This window comes from Dipodomys spectabilis, unplaced genomic scaffold, assembly GCF_019054845.1.
Source record: "Dipodomys spectabilis isolate Male_0828 unplaced genomic scaffold, ASM1905484v1 ptg000436l, whole genome shotgun sequence".
In the NCBI taxonomy this organism is placed as follows: Eukaryota; Metazoa; Chordata; class Mammalia; order Rodentia; family Heteromyidae; genus Dipodomys; species Dipodomys spectabilis.
The window spans coordinates 3,524,777-3,544,644 of NW_024871113.1; the positions used below are offsets into that span (position 1 = coordinate 3,524,777).

A 19,868-nucleotide genomic window follows, 5' to 3' on the forward strand; every position below is an offset into this window, starting at 1 on the left:
GGGCTTGACACAATGCTTTACACAAAGTAGACGCTAGGGAAATGTTATTTCCTTTCATCCCCACATAATAGACCCATGCTTATTTTTGCCTGAAGTGTCTTTGAGCAGTAGCCTAAACATTTGAACTACTGCTAGGCACTGGTGGCTCTTATTTGTAATCCTAGCTACTCAGCCACATGAGATCTGAGGGTTGCAGTTCAAAGCCAGCCTGGGCAGGAATTTCTGTGAGACTCCAATAAATTTTATCTCCAGTAAACTTCCAAAAAGCTGGAGGTGGAGCTGTGGCTCAAGTAGTAGAGTGCTAGTCTTGAGCAAACAAATGTTCAGAGACAGTGCCCAGGTCCCAAATTCAAGCTCTAGAACTGGCATACACACACACACACACACACAATTGAGCTGGTCTTTGATATACACTTGTCAGTTTGTATGGTGTATCTTGAGATTTGGTAAAGAATTTATATATATATATATATGCTGCTGGGCTGGGCCTGAGGTGGGGGCTAGCACTCTACCACTTGAGCCACAGTGCCATGTCCAGTTTTCTGAATGGTTTATTGGAGATAAGAGTTTCACGGGGCTGGGAAGGTGGCTCAATGGTAGAGTGCTTTCCTTTCATGCATAAGGTCCTGGGTTTGATTCTTCAACACCACATAAGCAGAAAAAGCCAGAAGTGGGGCTGAAGCTCAACGCCTAGCCTTGAGCTGAAGAGCTGAGGGACAGCGCCCAGGCCCAGAGTTCAGGCCCTATGACAGACAAAAAAAAAAAAAAAGGTTCACAGGCTTTCCTGCCCAGGCTGGCTTTGAACCATGATCTTCAGATCTCAGCCTCCTGAGTAGCTAGGATTATAGGCATGAGCCACCTGCGCCTGGCTTTGGTGATTAATTGAAGATGTAAGGCTCACTGACTTTTCTGCCCAGGCTGGCTTCAAACTATGATTCTCCTCTATCAGCCTCCTGAGTGGCATGAGCCACTGCTACCTGGCAAAAACAGTTTTCTAATTGAAGTGAGAGCTGTGAATTCCATTATCAAGAAAGTTTCCTACAGGCCATGTGGACCTACACCTTCATTCAGGGGCTGATGCTCATAGGCTACCATTTCTCTTCCAGATGTGCAGACCTGACTCTTTGCTCTGACTGGGCAGCGATGGCTTTTGCTGAGAGAATCAGCAGTAGCAGCAGCAGCAGCAGCAACAGGTGAGTGTGAAATCCAGAATATTTAATTTTACAATTAACTCTTCAATAATATTTGTACCTTTTCATTTTTGCAAATTTAGAACTCTTTGGTGCAGGAAAATACTTGAAATTTTCATTGTTTGGACTGGAGCATGGATCAAGTGATAGAGGGTCTGGGTAGCAAATGCAAGACCCTGTTTCAAATACCAGTTTGAGGGGACAAGGATAGGAGAGGAAGGAAAGAAACCTATTAGACTGGCTTCTTGTTGTTTCTTGTCATCTTTGTCATTGTAATCGTCGTCTTAGTTGTCCTCCTCCTCCTCCTCCTCTTCCTTCTTCCTCCCCCTCCCCATCTCTCTCTCTCTTTCTCTCTCTCTCTCTCTCTCACTCTCTCACTCTCTCTCTCTTCCTCCCTCCCCCCCTCCCAGACCTGGGGCTTGAACTCTGGGCCTGGGCACTGTCCCTCAGCTCTTCAGCTCAAGGCTAGTGCTCTACCACTTGAACCACAGCCCTACTTCCAGCGTTTTCTGCTTATGCAGTGCTCAGGAATCAAACACTCTACCACTGAGTCATCTTCCCAGCTCCTAAACCAGTCTTCATAAGCCAAATTGTTTAATTTCACACTTGTACATAAAGAAAACATTTTGCACATTCACTTTCCTCCACACCTAGTTTAACCTCTCTCCTTCTACCAGTACCCATTCCCCTAACAGGACGTGTTTTACTTTCCTGTAATTCCTTAAACAAAACAAAAAAAAAAGTAATTGCCAGTGCTGGTGGCTCATGCCTGTAATCCTAGCTACTAAGGAAGTTGAGGTCTGAGGATCACAATTCAAAGCCAGCTGGGCCAGGAAAGTACGTAAAACTCATCTTCAACAAACTACCAGAAAACCGGAAGTAGCACTGTGGCTCAAGTGGTAGAGGGCTTGCCTCGAACTGGAGAGCTCAGGGACAGTGCCCAGGATCAGAGTTTAAGCCTCACACACACTGTGTGTGTGTGTGTGTGTGTGTATGGTAATTATGTACAGGGTTATCATCGTTGTCTTTTGCATATGCATGTACAGTATTTCAAGCATGTGGATCCTTCCCTCACTCTAGTTTTTCACATCCTCCCTATCCCTAATATTTAACATCTTTCAGTGATTTTCATTTTGCTATCTTCATTCATAAGTGCAATGTGTTTGAGTATTTTTTACCCTCTAACATTCTCCCCATCCCTCTTTTTTCTCTTCTTCCTCCTCCTGCTCTTCCTCCTCCTCCTCTTCCTCCTCCTTCTTCTTTTTCTCTTTAGGTCTGAGACCAGGACTCAAACTTAGTACCTGTTGATTTTGCTCAGTGGCTAGCACTCTACCAGTTGAGCTCTGCCTCCAACCCCAACCCTTCTTTTTTTTTGTTTGATTTTTTGAGGCAGGCTTTTAATAGCCAAGGTTGGCCTCCAACTTGAGATCTTTCTGCTTCATCCTCCTAAGTGCTGAGATTACAGACATATACTACCAGGCCTGGCCCCCCACCCCCCAATCTAACAATCTCTGAGTGTCTTTATTTAAAATGTGGTTGTTATGGCCAGGTGCCAGGGGCTCATGATTATTGTCTTAGCTACTCAGGAAGCTGAGATTTGAGGATTGCAGTTTGAAGCCAGCTTGGGCAGGACAGTCTGTGAACTAGTCAGAAGTGGAGCTATGGCTCCACTAGCCTTAATTAAAAAGCTCAAGAACAGTGCCCAAGCCCTGAGCTCAAGAGTTCAAACCCTAGGACCAGCACTAAAAAAAGTGGGGGAGGGGAAACTTTAGAATAGGTCAATGTTGTAATTCTGTGTCTAAGATGCTGAGAAATGTATGCATTCAGCCTGTGTCAAAACAAACCCTACATAAATCTTTGTCCCCCAAGGAGAGGTTTGGGGGATGTTTATAAGCCATTGAGACACATAGTTATTCAGTGGTACTTATTGGGCAATAAATGATGCTGGAACCTTCTGGATATTTCCCACTTCCTTCTGTTTTGGGGTCATTTAGAAAATTATTTTCAGGTGATGCTGGAGGGGTTGTTAAACTTAGCACATTCTTCTCCCTGACCACAGGACATTAAGTCACCCGGGCTGCAGGAAATCATATCCTTGTAGAGCCTGGGGAGAAGACTGTGCTCATTTTTAAGATTTGTTCAAAGGGTTCCGTTATACATACATTTAAAATGTTTGTATAGTTAAATGTCGTGGCCTTTGTGGGTTCTGCTTTTGATGGTACTTAAAAGGTCTTTCCTACTCCAAGACTGTGAAAATAATGGCATGAGTTCGCTCTTGGCATCAGTGTGATTTCATTTTTTGCATTAAATCAGTACTGTGATCTGGTGGCCAGTGGAATGGGTCTAGGCCACAGCTGGGTTTTGGTTGGCTCTTCAAAGCATTATGAAAGAAATGATCTGCCAGTGTTTTATGTAACCATGCAGACTTTTTATCTTTTGAAAAATTTAAGATTTAGCAACATGTATTACGACATAGCTGTTCTCAGAATTGAATAGCCTTATTTATTAGTGATGGTGGTGATGGTGCTGAGAACTGAACTTAGGGCCTTGTACTTGCTAGGCAAGCATACTTCTGCTGAGCAAAATGCCCTACCCCTCCACAGCTCTCTTTTTTTTTTTTTGCTAGTCCTGGGGCTTGAACTCAGGGCTAGGCACTGTCCCTAAGCTGCTTTTGCTCAAGGTTAGCACTCTACCACTTGAGCCACAGTGCTACTTCTGGCCTTTTCTGTGTATGGTACTGAGGAATGGAACCCAGGGCTTTATGCATGCTAGGCAAGCACTCTACCACTAAGCCACCTTCCCAGCCCCATCCACAGCTCTTTTATATAGAATGTCAGTTGCCTTATTCTGAACTTAACAAGTAGTTTGCCATCATTAGTACTTTTCTGGTATGCCAAGATGGTGACATTTTCTCCCCTGGGCCTACAATAAACCAGAAGTCCCACCTAATTTCTTCCTGTAGATTTCTGTTTTGTTGCTTTGCCTCTTGTGCTTTTTAGAGGAGAGAGGTTGGGGGAAGAGGAGTTGCTTGGCTGTCCTAAGTTGCCATCTATTTTATTTATTTATTTTGCTGATCCTGGGGCTCGAACACCTGGGCACTGTCCCTGAGCTCCTTTTGCTCTAAGCTAGTGCTCTACCACTTGAGCCACAGCCCCACTTCTGGCTTTTTCTCAATAGTTAATTAGAAGTAAAAGTCTCACAGCCTTTCCTGCCCAGGCTAGCTCTGAATTGCAATACTTAAATTTCAGCCTCCTGAGTAGCTAGGATTACATTCATGAGCCATCAGTACTCAGCTTTACTGTCCATTTTATATCTTTGACTTTTCAGTATTTTGATCCATGAAAAGCACAGTCTGTATCAGGTGCATGCCATCAGTATAGTCCAATCTAGTATTAGGGCTTGAACTCGAGGCATTGGTGCTGCCCCTTAGCATTTTTTGTTTTTGTTTTTTGTCGGTCATGGGGCTTGAACTCTGGGGCTGGGCCTGGGCACTGTCCCTCAGCTCTTCAGCTCAAGGCTAGTGCTCTACCACTTGAGCCAGAGTGCTACTTCCATTTTTCTAGTGGTTAATTGGATATGAGTCTCACAGAAGCTGGACGCTGGTGGCTCATGCCTGCAATCCTAGCTATTCAGGAGGCTGAGATCAGAGGATCATGGTTCAAAGCCAGCCCGGGCAGGAAAATCTGTGAGACTCTGATCTCCAATAAACCACTAGAAAACCGGAAGTGGCGCTGTGGCTCAAGCAGTAGAGTGCTCACCTTGAGCTGAAGAGCGCAGGGACAACTCCCAAGTCCAGAGTTCAAGCCCCACGAGCCACCAAAAAAAAAAAAAAAGAGTCTCACAGACTTTCCTGCCTGAGCTGGCTATGAACTGTGATGCTCAGATCTTAGCATCCTGAGTAGCTGGGATCACAGGCATGAGCCACTGGTACCAGCCCCCCTTAGTGTTTTTACTCAAGTTCACACTCTACCCCTTGAGCCATAACTTCGCTTTGGGCTTTTAGATTGGTTAATTGAAGATAGAGTCTCTCATGGACTTTGCTACCCATGCTAGCTTTGAACCCTGATCCTCAGATCTCAGCCTCCTGAGTAGCTAGGCAAGTATAAACCCCCATCTCTGGGCCCCATTGTGTTTGTTTTTGTTTTTTGTTTTCCCAGTCATGAGGATTGAACTCTCAGGCCTGGGCGCTAACCGTGAGGTATTTTTGCTCAAGGTTAGCACTCTACCACTTGGAGCCACAGCTTTATGTCCAGTTTTTAGGTACTTAATTGGAGATATGAGTCTCATGGCCTTTCCTGTCCCATCTGGCTTCAAACCAACATCCTCAGATCTCAGGCTCCTGAGTAGCTAGGATTAAAGACATGAACCACCAGCAGCTGGCACATTGTTTTCATATGTGTCACTATTCAGACACATGCATTATCATTACTTTTCAGTTTTAGAATTTTTGTAGACCTTCAAATCTAATTACACTTCAATTGATTCCTGTCATCACTAGTTATTTGCAGAATTATTGTTGGCATTGTCCTTTTGAACTCCTGATTTCATAGAATAGTACATGATCTTCCTAGGTTGTAGACAGGTAAAACTTAATGATATAAATAATTTTGCATTTTAATTGTAATTTTCCCTTTCTTTGTTCTTTTGATTTTTTTCTTTTTTCCTTCCCTCCCTTCTTTCTTTTTCTTCCCTCCTCCCCTTCCTCCCTCCCTCCTCTTTCTCCTTCCTTCCCCCACTCCCTCCTTCCCTCTTTCCCTCCCTCCCTCCCTTCCTTCCTTCCTTCCTTTCTTCCTTTTTTGTTTTTGTTTTTTTTTGGGTCCGGTCGTGGGGCCTGAACTCTGGGCCTGGGCGCTGTCCCTCAGCTCTTCAGCTCAAGGCTAGCACTCTACCACTTGAGTCACATCGCCACTTCTGGCTTCTTTTTTCTGCTTATGTGGTGCTGGGGAATCGAACCCAGGGCCTCAAACATGCAAAGCAAGTGCTCTACCACTGAGCCACCTTCCCAGCCCCTTCCTTCTTCCTTCCTTCCTTCCTTCCTTCCTTCCTTCCTTCCTTCCTTCCTTCCTTCCTTCCTTCCTTCCTTCCTTCCTTCCTTCCCTCCCTCTCTCCCTCCCTCCCTCCCTCCCTCTCTCTCTCTTTCTCTCTTTCTTTCTTTTCTTCCTTATGCTGGAGCTTGAACTCAGTGTCTGGGCATTGTTCCTGACTTTTTTGTTTCAAGACTAGCATGGCACTCTACCACTTGAGCACAGTTCTACTTCTAGCTTTTTTGGTGGTTAATTGAAGATAAGAATTTCATGTAATTTCTCTTGCTTTATCTGGCTTTAAATTGCAACTCTCAGATCTCAGCATCCCAAGGTGTGAGATACTGGCACCTGGCTCAATTGAGAAGGTTTGTAGATGGCTAACTTTTTTTTTTGGGGGGGGGGGGGGTCCGGTCGTGGGGCCTGAACTCTGGGCCTGGATGCTGTCCTTCAGCTCTTCAGCTCAAGGCTAGCGCTCTATCACTTGAGCTACAGTACCACTTCCAGCTTCTTTTCTTTTTGCTTATGTGGTGCTGAGGAATCGAACCCAGGGCCTCAGGCATGCAAGGCAAGCGCTCTACCACTGAGCCACCTTCCTAGCCCCTATGGCTAACTTTTTGTTTGTTTGTTTGTTTTGGTTCTAATCCTAGGGCTTAAATTCAGGACCTGGGCATTTCCTCTGAATTTATTTTGCTTAAGGCTAGCACTCTACCATTTGAGACAGCCCCACTTCTGGCTTTTTAATAGAGATAAAAGTCTCACAGACAGTCCTACCCTAGCTGACTTTGAAACTTGATCCTCAGATCTTAGCCTTCTGAGTAGCTATATAGGATTCAGAGGCATGAGCCACCAGTGCCCAGCTGAAAGCTAACTTTTTTAAGAAAAAATTTCTAGAGGCTGGGAATGTGGTTTTAGTAGTAGAGTACTTGCCTAGCATGCATGAAGCCCTGGGTTAGATTCCTCAGTACCACATAAACAGAAAAAGCCAGAAGTAGTACTGTGGCTCAAGTGGTAGAGCGCTAGCCTTGGGCAAAAGAAGCTCAGGGATCTGGGCACTGGTGGCTCAGCCTGTAATCCTAGCTTCTCAGGGGGATTGCAGTTCAAAGCCAGCCTGGGCAGGAACATCTGTTATCTCCAATTAACCACCAGAAAACTGGAAGTGGTGCTGTGGCACAAGTGGTAGAATACTTGCCTTGAGCTGAAGAGCTCAGGGACAGGCAACCTGGCCCAGAGTTCAGGCCCCATGACCTACCCCGACCCCCCCCCCCCCCCAAAAAAAAAAGAAGCTCAGGGACAGTGCTCATGTGCTGAGTTCAAGCCCCAGAACTGGCAAGAAAAGAAACTTTATTTATATTGCATGTAGTGTAATTTGTGGTGGGAAAAACCAATTTTAATGGTTAAAAGCATAGTCAGTGAAAGATTTAAAAGTTTTTGAATTGTATGTTTTCTGTTGTTGCTCCTTACTAAATGTAGAAGGATAACTGCTCTTTGAAGTAATATTCTAACAATTACAGTGCTGATGCTTTTATGTCTCAATATTTAGTACAAGTCTATGTAAATGTTTAATTATGATAATTATTGACTCGTTTAGTCATCCAGAACAAAAAAAGCACACCAAAATCCCATGAAACTGGTCCACACTAGGATATATTTGGAAAGAAAATGTGTGCATTGACTGTGCAGCTCTAATTGCCCAGACTAAATAGAAGTCTCAGTATGAACTCCTACTTTGTTTAAAGCTATCAAAAGTCATCAGCATGAACAGAATATTAATGTGATGTGTAAGAACAATAATTTCCTTGATTCTTATAAAATCTTAGGCTTATCCTATGATTTTCAGATTTATCAGTATTAGACACTATTAAATCTGAGCCTGTTTCTATTCTCCCCTTCCTCTGCTGCTTTTTCTTTAATTCTTTCAAAAAATTGTTATTCTACTATAACAGACTGAAAAGGATAGGCAGTATTAGTTCAGTTCAGTGCATTTTTACAAAGTGAACACACTTGCAGAACAGATCAAGGGACTACAATGCCGGCTCTGCAGAGCGCTCCTGTCCTCTGCCGCCCCCTCAGAGGTCAGCCCTGGTCTCCCTTTCCCCCATACACTTGCTTCCTCTAGCTTCAGTTTTATTTGAAAATAGTCCTAGAATACATATTCTTGTGTTTCTACTCCATTTTGTGTTTATATTATATTCCTTCTGTTCATTTAGCAAGTTAAAAATCTTTAATGTTTTGTATTAATATACAACTCTATTAGGACCAATATTAATAATTAGTTTTTCATCAAATTGTCATAGCCCAAGAGATAATACAACAAGCCTTACTGTGTGTGTGTATCTGTGTGTGTGTGAGAGAGAGACAGAGACAGAGACAGAGTATCTGGGCCTGGGCACTGTCCCTCAGCTCTTCAGCTCAAGGTGAGCACTCTGCCACTTGAGCCACAGCGCCGTTTGTGGCCTTTTCTGCTTATGTGGTGCTGAGGAATTGAACCCAGGGCCTCAGGCATGCAAGGCAAGCACTCTACCACTGAGCCAACTTCCCAGCCCTCTTTACCTCACTTATATAACTGCAACCTCTCAGTACATCACCTTCTTAACAACAACAAAAAAAATTTTTTTTAAAAAAAGATTAGTCTGGAGATGTGGCTCATGTGGTAGAGGGCCAGCCCAGCAAGCAAGCCAGCCAGCCAAACAAGTACAAGATCCTGAGTTCAAACTCAAGTGTGGGCAAAAACAACCCAAACAAAAACCCTAAACAAACAAAGAAAAACTTCACAACAAGTGATATCCTTCTCTCCTTCCTTCCTTCCTTCCTTCCTTCCTTCCTTCCTTCCTTCCTTCCTTCCTTCCTTCCTTCCTTCTGTTCTGTCTTCCTTTCAGTTGGTCATGGGGTTTGAACTCTGGGCCTGGATGCTGTCCCTGAGCTCTTCAGCTCAAGGCGAGCACTCTACCACTTGAGTCACAGCACCACCTCTGGCTTTTTCTGCTTATGTGGTGCTAAGGAATTGAACCTAGGACCTCATGCATGCAAGGCAAGCACTCTACCACTGAGCCATCTTCCCAGCCCACAAGTGATATTCTTTATGTTATTCAGAAAGCAAATTAGGGTCTCAGGGTTTCGTTTCTGTGAAGTAAGTCAACCACTTGGGAAAAAAAAGTTTGTATTCATAAGGGCAGATAAACTCTTGGGTCACGGGGCTGGGAAGGTGGCTCAGTGGTAGAGTGCTTGCCTTTCATGCATGAAGCCCTGGGTTCAATTCTTCAGTACAACATAAGCAGAAAAGGCCAAAGTGATGCTGTGGCTCAAGTGGTAGAGAGCTAGCCTTGAGCTGAAGAGCTGAGGGACAGTGCCCAGGCCCTAGAGGTCGGGCCCCATGACCAACCAAAAAAAAAAAAAAGAAGAAAGAAAACTCTGGGGTTACATTTATGCCACATTTAAAATTGCTTCATATTTTTGTTTGTTTTCCCTGGAGTTACTACCTATTTTTCTTTCTCCTTACTGAAAGAGAATGTACCTTCTGCATTTTATTAACATGTTCAACTTCTTACCCTTCTGTATCAATTGGTGAAAAATCTTCCCTCTTGGAATTAGAAAACTTAAGTTAATTCTTTCATTTATTTATTTATTTGTCGGTCCTAGGGCTTGAACTCTGGGCCTGGTGCTGTCCCTCAGCTCTTCAGCTCAAGGCTAGTTCTCTACCTCTTGAGACACAGCACCACTTCTGGTTTTCTGAGTGGTTTATTGGAGATAAGAGTCTCACGTACCTTCCTGCCCAGGTTGGTGTTGAACCATGATCCTCAGATCTCATCTTTCTGAGTAGCTAGGTTTACAAGTGGGAGCCACTGGTGACTGCAAGTTAATTCTTTCATAATATGTACCAAACTTATTCCTCCTAATTGCCTCAGGTAGGTAATTAAACTCAGAGTAAAAAAGCTGCAGTAATTTGTGGGGAATGTTCCTTTGGTGGCTGGGCAAAAACATGTTAGAATAAAACAAAAGCATGACAGCAGTTTTACTTCAGACTGGAATTTCAGATGGATGACATGATTTAAATTTTGTCTTCTGCTACTATTAGGATAGGCACCTCTTACAGATGTTTTAGGATTGCTATTGATAAACTTGTAGTCCTTGGGAAGACTGAAGGGATTGCATTCTGTCAGCCCTGAATCACTGGGTAATACTGTAAGTGGGCTGGAAAGCTCTTTCCTGCAGCAGTCTGAAGAGATGTTTAAAGCTCCTAATTGAGAAGAGTATTCAATTAGTGAAGAAGCTACAAGGTGTTGAGCAGATTAACACCTATTATATGGACAGATTTTCTTTGTGTGAGTAAATCAAGGGACTATATTTCCAGATGCTTACTGCAGAGATTAGTGCTCTAGCTCACACTTACCTGAAATAGTGGTTGGCTAGGGCCTGGTAAATAATCCACGCCTGGAATTGTGAAACAAGAAACGGCGGTGCTTTCCTGTATTTTCAAAGTGGAGTAGTTTCAGGCCTGGTTTTCAAGCTTATAGGGAACACCATGTTTTCCTGTATTTTAGAAAATGGTTGCTCAATGGCAAGTATGTGTCATTGTCATACGAATCTTCAATGACTCATGCAAGTCTCCTGGGTTTAGAATGGTTTAATTTGGGGCTTGTTCCTGACCTTAGGGAAATTTTTTTTTTTGGAATTAGCTGTTTTCCAAAGGGCCAATTAAACTTATTGGAGGCAAGGGTGGGGGAGGTGGGGAAGAGAGAGATTAAACTACAGAAATAGTAATTTCCCACTAAAATCCATGTGGCCTGGAATCTTGGGCACAGTTGAGTTGGGCAGTCTGAATCTTGATCATGCAGAGACTTCTTTTCTGACAGGTTATATAGGCAAACTAATTAACTTTTAAAGCGTTGTTAAAATAGAAATAAGAAGAAGAATGCACATAAAGTGCTTATCACAGTGCCGGGAACATCATAAACTTTGAGTAAATTATTAATTTCCAACTCAGGTGATGAGGGTAGAATGGTTGGTTTTAGCTGCCTTAATTTTCCTCCCTGGGAAAATGCTTTGTTTTGAGACTAGGCTTTGAATTGAAGGGATAAATTTCTTTGTGAGCTGCTCCAGGAATAGCATCTATAGAGAAACAGTGCACTTACTAACCTGACATATGGACACACTTAAAAGCTTTACTTGTAGACCACTTTACATTTAATATTGTCTGTGGAACTGTCCTAGATTGCACAAAAAGAACTATAAGAAAATTTGGCAATTCAGGTGCTGGTGGCTCACATCTGTAGTCCTAGCTACTCAGGAGACTGAGATCTGAGGATCACAGTTTGAAGCCAGGAGAGCCTGAGACTCTTATTTCTAATTAGCCACCAGAAAATCGAAAGTGGCATTGTGCCTCAAAGTGGTGGAGTGCTAGCCTTGAGCAAAAAAGTTCAAGAATGGGCTGGGAAGGTGGCTCAGTGGTAGAGCGCTTGCCTTGCATGCCTGAAGCCCTGGGTTCGATTCCTCAGCACCACATAAGCAAAAAGCCGGAAGTGGCACTGTGGCTCAAGTGGTAGAGCGCTCGCCTTGAGCTGAAGAGCTGAAGGACAGCGTTCAGGCCCCATGACTGGACCCTCCCAAAAAAAAAAAAAGAGAAGAAAGAAAGATTTGCAAAATACTATATATTCATTTGTAAATGGTGTAATCATCTTTAAAAACAATGGAAACTTAAATTGAGAAATTGAGATATAATTTAAATGGTGACTTAGGTATATACTACAATAGTAAATTTACTGTGAAATGATCACAATAGCTATATTTTTTATTTTTATTTTTGGTCAGTCATGGGGCTTGAACTCTGGGCCTGGGCACTGTCCCTCAGCTTTTCAGGACAAGGCTAGTGCTCTACCACTTGAGCCAGAGTGCCCACTTCCTGCTTTTTCTGTTTATGTGGTACTGAGAAATTGGACCCAGGGCCTCATGCATGCAAGGCAAGCACTCTACCATTGAGGCACCTTCCCAGCCCAACAGTTAGATTTTAGAACATTCCCATTGCTCACTTCAGTGGAACTACTTGTTTACAGCTTAATCCCATTTCTACCCCTAATCTAACCAATTATTTGTATTAGTCACTAATTGACTTAATATTTTACCTCTTCTGGACATTTCATTTAAGTGAACTCAGTTTATGGAGACTGTGAGTGGACTCTTTCACATAGCATAAGATTATCCAAGACCATGCATGTTGTAGCATATCTCAGTATTTCATTCCTTTAAAAAAATTTTAAGGGGTTGGGAAGGTGGCTCAGTGGTAGAGTGCTTGCCTCATATGCATAAAGGCCCTGGGTTTAATTCCTCAGTGCCACATAAACAGAAAAAGCGGGAAGTGGTGCTGTGGCTCAAGTGGTAGAGCACTAGCCTTGAGCTGAAGAGCTGACAGACAGTGCCCAGGCCCAGAGTTCAAGCCCCATGACTGACAAAAAAAAAAAAAGAAGATTTTTTCTTTTTATTAAATTTTTAATTAATTAATTAACTAAATAAATTTTGCCAGTCTTGGGGCTTGAACTCAGGGCCTGGGTGCTGTCCCTGAGCTTCTTTTGCTCAAGGTTAACACTCAACCACTTGAGCCACACCACCACTTTTGTTTTTTTTCTGTTTATGAGGTACTAAGGAATCAAACCCATGGCTTCATGCATGCTAAGCAAGCACTCTACTACTAAGCCTAGGACTATTTAATTCCTTTTTATTGCCAGAAAATGTCACTGTATGGATATATCTTTATTTTTTTCTTCTGTTACTGGGCCTTGAACTCTGGACCAGGGCACTGTCCCTGGGTTCCTTTTGCTCAAGGCTAAAATTGTACCTCTTAAGCCACAGCACCACTTCTGGGCTTTTCTGTGATTAATTGGAGATAAGAATCTCACAGACTTTCCTGCCTGGGCTGGCTTTGAACTGCAAACCTCAGATCTTATCCTCCTGAGAAGCTAGGATTATAGGTGTGAGCCACCACACCTGACATAGCATCTTTTATTTTCATAAGTTGGTAGACATTTATGGTTCATCTGCTTTGTTCCATTGTGAATAATGTTGCTTGTGTATCAGGGAGAGTAGATGTTAGAAGAATTGCTTATTTGTTAAAGTAGGTTAGAATCACCTTTAGATCGTTTTAGGCTCTCAAGTGGCCATGGTACAGTTTCATAATGGTTTACATGTGGCATGTTCTCTGCCTTTAGTCCTGTAGCATATTAATATTAATAATCAGAGGATTGGGAATTAGTATCTATTAATTTTAATATAATGAATACTGTCTAGGTAGCTGTTGTGTAATGAAACCTGTTGTGTAGTGATATTTTACTCCAGATGATATGTAAGATAAATATGGAGTTGAACTGTTTTCAGATTCTATCATCTTGGTAGGGTAATGATCTGACTTTACTTCAATATCTGAGTCCTGATGACTTTCTGGGTAGCCTGAAATACAGAGTGATACCATATATGTTGACTTTTAAATGATTTTAAGATGTTGAGGGCTGGTTCAAATGGTAGAGTACTTGCCTACCAAGTACAAAACCGAATTCAAAATTTAGTACCCTAAAACAAAACAACAAAGTAATGAAACTGCTGGATATCAGTGGCTCACATCTGTAATCCTAGGTCCTCAGGAGGCTGAGGTCTGAGGACTCTAGTTCACAGCCATCCTGAGCAGGAAAGAATGTCTGTGAGATTTTCATCTCCAATTAGCCACCAGAGCCCAGGAGGAGGGAGAGAGGGAGTATAAAATAGAGCTGTGGTTCAAATGGTAGAGCACTAGTCATAAGCAAAAAGCAATAGCTCTTGGGCTCTGAGCTCAATCCCTAGTTATCAGCACACAAAACAATGAAACAAAAACCAGCCAGGTGCTTGTGGCTCAGGCCTGTAATCCTAGCCACTAAGGAGGCTGAGATCTGAGGATCACAGTTCAAAGCCAGCCGAGGCAGAATGTCCCTGAGATTCTTATCTCCAATAAACCACCAGAAAACTAGAAGTGGTGCTGTGGCTCAAGTGGTAGAGCACTGGCCTTAAGCTGAAGAGCTGAGGAACAGTGCCCAGGCCCAGAGTTGAAGCCCCATGACTGACAAAAACAAAAAGAAAAACAAACAAAAAATCCTCTATCCTTTCTCTATTTTTTTTCTTCTCTTGCAAATCCCAGACATCTGTTCTTTCTCCTCCTGCATACTTTATGTTCATCTCTTTAAAAATGTGGTTATTTCCTATGAAACCATACGCCATCATCACACCTAATAAAATTAACTTATTTATTTATTTATTTGGTGGGGCTTGAACTCTGGGCCTGGACCCTGTCCCTGAGCTCTTTAGCTTAAGGCTAATGCTCTACCATTTGAGCCACAACACCACTTCTGGTTTTCTGGTATTTACTTGGAAATAAGAGTCTCAGGAACTTTCCTGCCCGGACTAGCTTTGAACCACAATCCTCAGATCTCAGCCTCCTGAGTAGCTAGGATTACAGGTGTGAGTCACCTTCGCCCGGCAGATTTATCTTATAGCTAGTTCAGATTCATACTTTTCAGGTGAGTTTCAAATATCTTTAAAATTTTGTTTTTGTCAGTCATGGGGCTTGAACTCAGGGCCTGGGCATGATCCCTGAGTTCTTTTCCTCACGGTTAACTAGAGCTCTACCACTTTGAGCCACTTTGAGCTCCACTTCCAGTTTTCTAGTGGTTAATTGGAGATGACTCTCATAGACTTTATTTCCCTGGCTAGCTTTGAACCACAACCCTCAGATCTCAGCTTTATGAGTAGCTATTCTTACAGGCATGAGCCACCAGCACCTGGCTTACATGTCTTTTAAAATGATCTCTATCTTGCATCTAGTGAACCAAAATTTACACGTGGCATTGTTTTATCTCTAGGGTTTTAACTTGATCCATTACCTTATTGGTTTTCTCAGGTAGGGGCTGTGGGTTGGTTGGGGGTGTACTGTTGAAGGGATGTCTCACGCTGAGGATTTGTGTGTTTGCATCCTGTTAGTGTATTTGACCAATTTCTGTGTCACAGGGGTTCTCAGCTGCTCATGGCTGGGGACAGCCCTCCACCCCTCACCACCATTATTTGGCCATGTCCGGAGGAATATTTGGTTACCACAGTCCAGAGGGGAAAATCAGGGATGCTACCTATTAAGCATCTTCAAAAATACCACCTGTCCCTAACCACAGAGGTTTGTCTGCCTTTATATGTCAATAGTGTTGAGGTTGGGAAATCCTATGGTTCTATAACCTTGCATTTCTTGTAAAAATGGAAGTTAACTCTCTGGTTAGAGTCAAGATGAGTGTTTTTGCTTGACATAGTTTGGTAATCTAGGAATGCCTATGTCTTTCCCTCTCCGCACTACATGGGATTGAACCGAGGATCTCCTGCATGCCAAGGCCAGCCTTTTACTTCTGAATTCTGCCCCCTAGTCACATGAACTTAAAAAGAAAATTTAATTTAAAATATTTACTTAAAAGAAATAAACCCTTCACACTGGGCACTATCCTGTTTTTTCCACAACCGCATCATACTTTTTAGATACCTAAAGAACTCTACATTCTCTTTCCTTGTTAAACTTACTTAATACTTCTTCATAAAGATGGGGGGAAGTGGGTGCTTTTTGACCCTCTGGTTGGAACGGTTGAGCCTCTGTCCTGACCAAGTGAAGGTGCTGGTACACTCTTTGCTTTGGAGAAAATTGCATAGTTGGCTCCAGGGAGCAACATTTAACTTATAACTGTTAAGGCAGCTTGGGCTTTCTATGAAAGTGCAAAGGAGAGAAAGTCATTCCAGATGGGATGGTTTAAACAAGAGGTTGCTTTTCTTATGTGATGGGATTGGGGAAAAAGTCATTCTTGGCAAAAGAACCAAGTGAAGGTAGGGAATGCATTAGGGGTGTTCTGGGAACTTTTTTTTTTTTTTTTAAAGAAATGTCTTAAAGGCAGCTTTCTCCCCAGTCTCCGATAAATAACTGGAAGGAAAGGCAATGAATTTTTTTTCTGACAGTTGGTTCTTACAGGGGGCCAGGGATTCGTTTGCAAATGAAAGGCCTGCTGTTGGAATAGTTGAAATCACAATGGGCCCTGACTCTTTTCACATCAAAGTGTAAAAGAATCTCCAGGGGTGATAAATGGGAGCTGCTGGACTCATTACTTGTAAACAAAGCTGAGAGATGACCTCTAAATTTTTTTTAATTAAAAGAAAACAGGGTTTCCTAGTGGTGAGTGTGGGGTTGCTCATCGGTTGAATTTTGACTCCTTACCCTAGGTTAGATCTTTGTTAAAGTTACCCGTGGGCCAGCCCAGATTCTTAAAAACTGGGGGAAACACTCCCTGTCCAGGATTGAGAATGAGAGTGTGGAGTTCACAGTGACAAACAGCAGGGTAGGCTTTTTGAGTTCGGCTATACTGGGAGCTTAGACCGCCCTTCTCTACTTCCTTTTTTTCTAACATCAGGGGGGCAAACTTGTTATTTTTTAGGTGGTTGATTTTTTTTAAAATTAACTTTTTATTTTTGGCTCATACTGGGGCTTGAACTCAGGGCAGAGGCATTGTCCTTGAGCTTTTGAGTGCTTGAGCCACAGCTCTATTTCTGGCCTTTTGTGGTTAATTGGAGATAAGAGTCTTAAGGCCTTTCCTGACCTGGCTGGCTTTGAACCTTGATCCTCAGACCTCTGTCTCCAGACTGGCTAGGATTATGGATGTGAGCCACCAGCCTATTTTTGGGGTGGGGGTGGGGTGGCGTGGGGGTGTTGGTACTGGTACATAAACTCAGGGCCTTGCACTCTTGCTTGGCTTTTTCACATAAGCCTAGTGGCCTACCACTTGAATCACAGCTCTACTTCCAGCGTTGTGGTGGTTAATTGGAGATTAAAAAAAGTTTTGTGGACTTTACTGACTGGTTGCGTTTGAACTGCAATCCTCAGATCTCAGCCTCCTGAGTAGCTAGGATTATAGGCGTAAGCCACCAGTGGCCAGCTAGGATGTGATTTTAAAAAAAGTCTTTCTATTTTATAAAAGAAGTCCAATGATACTTGACCTTACAATTAAGTTTTCACTTAAAGTTTGAAGCAGAATTCTTTTTATTTCTGTAGTTTACAGGGCTTTTGCATACAATCAAAATCTTTATCCAAACTATAGTATTTGAACTATAGTTCAATAGTATAGTATTGAGAGCAGCTCTATTAAAATAGAATTAAGACTTGGGAACTGCTGTTCAGATTCAACTCTGATGATTCACCTTCTAGTAGTTATATGCTTTTGTCCAAGTTTTAAATTCCTCATCCAGTTTATCTCCTACTGTTATTTCCCTGGTGGGCTCCATTGTTAGAATCTCTGTTTTGGTCAGATTTTAAACAACCTCGGGTCAAAGCCTTCCCTCTTCAGAGTTCCAAAGTGGAACTGGTAAGGCTCTGCTTGCTTGCCCAAGAATTCTAACCTGTTTACTGCCACCACCACCTGTTTACTGATCACTATTCCAATGTTTGGTGATCATTTCTGAGTGTGACTTGAGAAAGGAGCAAGGTTCACAGCTAGAGGAGCAGGAAATCAGTGTGTGTGTGTGTGTGTGTGTGTGTGTGTGTGTGTGTGTGTGTGTGTGTGCGTGTGCGTGTGCGTGTGTGTGTGTGTGTGCGTGCGCGTGTGCGCTCCACTATAGGTGAGGGAGCTTTCCAGGCCCTCCAGCCCCATTGATATTAGAATGAGGGGATGTGGGCGATCTCATACTGCTTAACCATGCTTTCCAGTACAACACTTCCACTACAGATGCCAGAATAGAGCTCCATTCCCTTTCTGCCATCCTCTTCTTTCTGTTCTTCCACTCTCCCTCTCTCCTGATCACCTTTCTCTCTCTATACCTCCCTCTCTTCTTCCTTCCCTCCCTCCCTTTCTCCAGTGCTGGGGATCAAATTTAGGACCTGGTTCCTTCCTGTGTGCATGCTAGGTAAATAAATATTCTACCACTATGCTACAGCCCCCAGCCTTAGAGCAGCTAGTATTTAATGGGCAGGGTAAGACTCAGCTAAGCTTTGATCAATGGAAGATCTAGCTAGCTTCCTTCTGTCTCAGCTTTCCAAGTCCTCAACCCCTGTATCACATTGTCTGGTAGAAGTTGGTGGCAAGGGAGTCCTTTCAGGTCTGATTTGACATTCTGAGCCTTGGGCCAGATTCTCTGGAGCTGACTCCAGGAGTTTCTTCCCTGATGCTTTAAGTGGGCATCAGTTAAAAGTAGTTCCTTGGAGAGCTTCCCTCAGCATGGCCACTGTAGAGAAATGTGCATCTTCTCCAGTGAAAGAACAACACCCAGGAGATGAGGATGGGAGGTGCTGGAGGTGACTAATGAGCCATATGGCAGGAAACAGATTAAAAGATTAGTTAAATAAGAAAATAGGAAGGGATAGAGACAGTGCCCATCCTCGGTGAGAATCTGCCCAAGGCACGTCTGTGAGAGCTGTTTTCCAGCCCTGTGTGAGATGATTTGTGCTGTTTTGAGAGCACATTGTGGTCTGTGCAGACTCTCACAGATGTCAGGTGGTGGCCCTGTTGATAAATCAGCCTCTGAGAACCGTTAGCAGTTGTTGCAGTTCTCGTTTTAGATTATCTTTCAACATCCTGCTGATACACTTTCCTCCAGTGAGTACTTGATGGTGAGATAGGCAACCACGCTGAATTTAAGAATGGAAGAATGTCCAAAAAGGACAGTGTGTTTCTCAATAGTCTATAAAGGACGACACCGGAGAGTTAAGACAAAGAGAATAGGTAAGCTATTTGGAATAGTTCTGGACATGACTGAGATTTTTCCCTTCTCATGTCCTTGACCTCCAGTAGTGCCAATGGGACAATGTTACTTGTTCCCTGGAGCCTATCCCTTACTTTCCACCTGGAAAAGCAGTCTGACTAATTTCTTTGGGTGTATGTGTTTGCGGGAGTTGCTTCAAAACCAGTTAGACCTTGGTTTGAATTCTAGCCCCACTAGACCTGAAATGCTAGGGCTTACCCTCTTCAAACTCTTAATATGTTTGTGCAAGAATAATAATGAAGATTAAATATGTGTGAATGTATGTATATATATATATACCCTTATATGTATATGCACACATGCGCGTGTGCACGCGCGCGCACACATACACACACACACACTCTCTCCAAATGGTGGGGCTAGTGTTTAATAAATATTACTTCCCTTTCCTGTTGGCCCACTTAAAAATTTTTTTTAAAATTATCTGTAAGTAGTTGTACAAAGAAGTGCCCATTCTACAAAACAGTATGTAAATACCAGGTGTCTGTTTAATAAATATTTCTTCCCCTTCCTGTTGGCCCACTTTTGATAATTTGTAATTTTAGAGCCTGGGGAATTTGAATTTTATGATATTCCTAAAATGACTGACTGAGGGTTTAAAATGTTTGGGCTTAATGTAGAGGGTGGAAGCAGCTCTTAATGACAAGCTCCAATCAACTGATTATGAGTCAAATTTTCACTTGTTGTTATAGAACTTATAGGAAAAGTTGGGGTGATTTATTTATCTTATTACTTTTGGTGCTAGAGATTGAACTTAGAGTCATGAACATACCAGGCAAGCATTGCAACATTGAGCTGTAACTCGGGGCCCTGAGTTTGGGTGATTTAAAATGGGAGGTAGCGCAATGAATTAATTTTGCAGTGAAAA

At 42.8% G+C, this 19,868-nt stretch overlaps 1 protein-coding gene across 2 annotated transcripts in view; it reads left to right on the forward strand.

Moving 5' to 3' along the window:
* Aff1 (AF4/FMR2 family member 1) overlaps nucleotides 1-19,868 on the forward strand; it is a 215,678-nt gene that overhangs the window by 15,254 nt on the left and 180,556 nt on the right. For both annotated transcript variants that reach the window (XM_042668359.1, XM_042668360.1), the window contains exon 2: nucleotides 1,107-1,193. In XM_042668359.1, coding sequence (XP_042524293.1) covers nucleotides 1,144-1,193 — 50 coding nt within the window. In that variant the 5' untranslated portion in view covers nucleotides 1,107-1,143. The remainder of the gene's footprint in view (nucleotides 1-1,106; nucleotides 1,194-19,868) is intronic.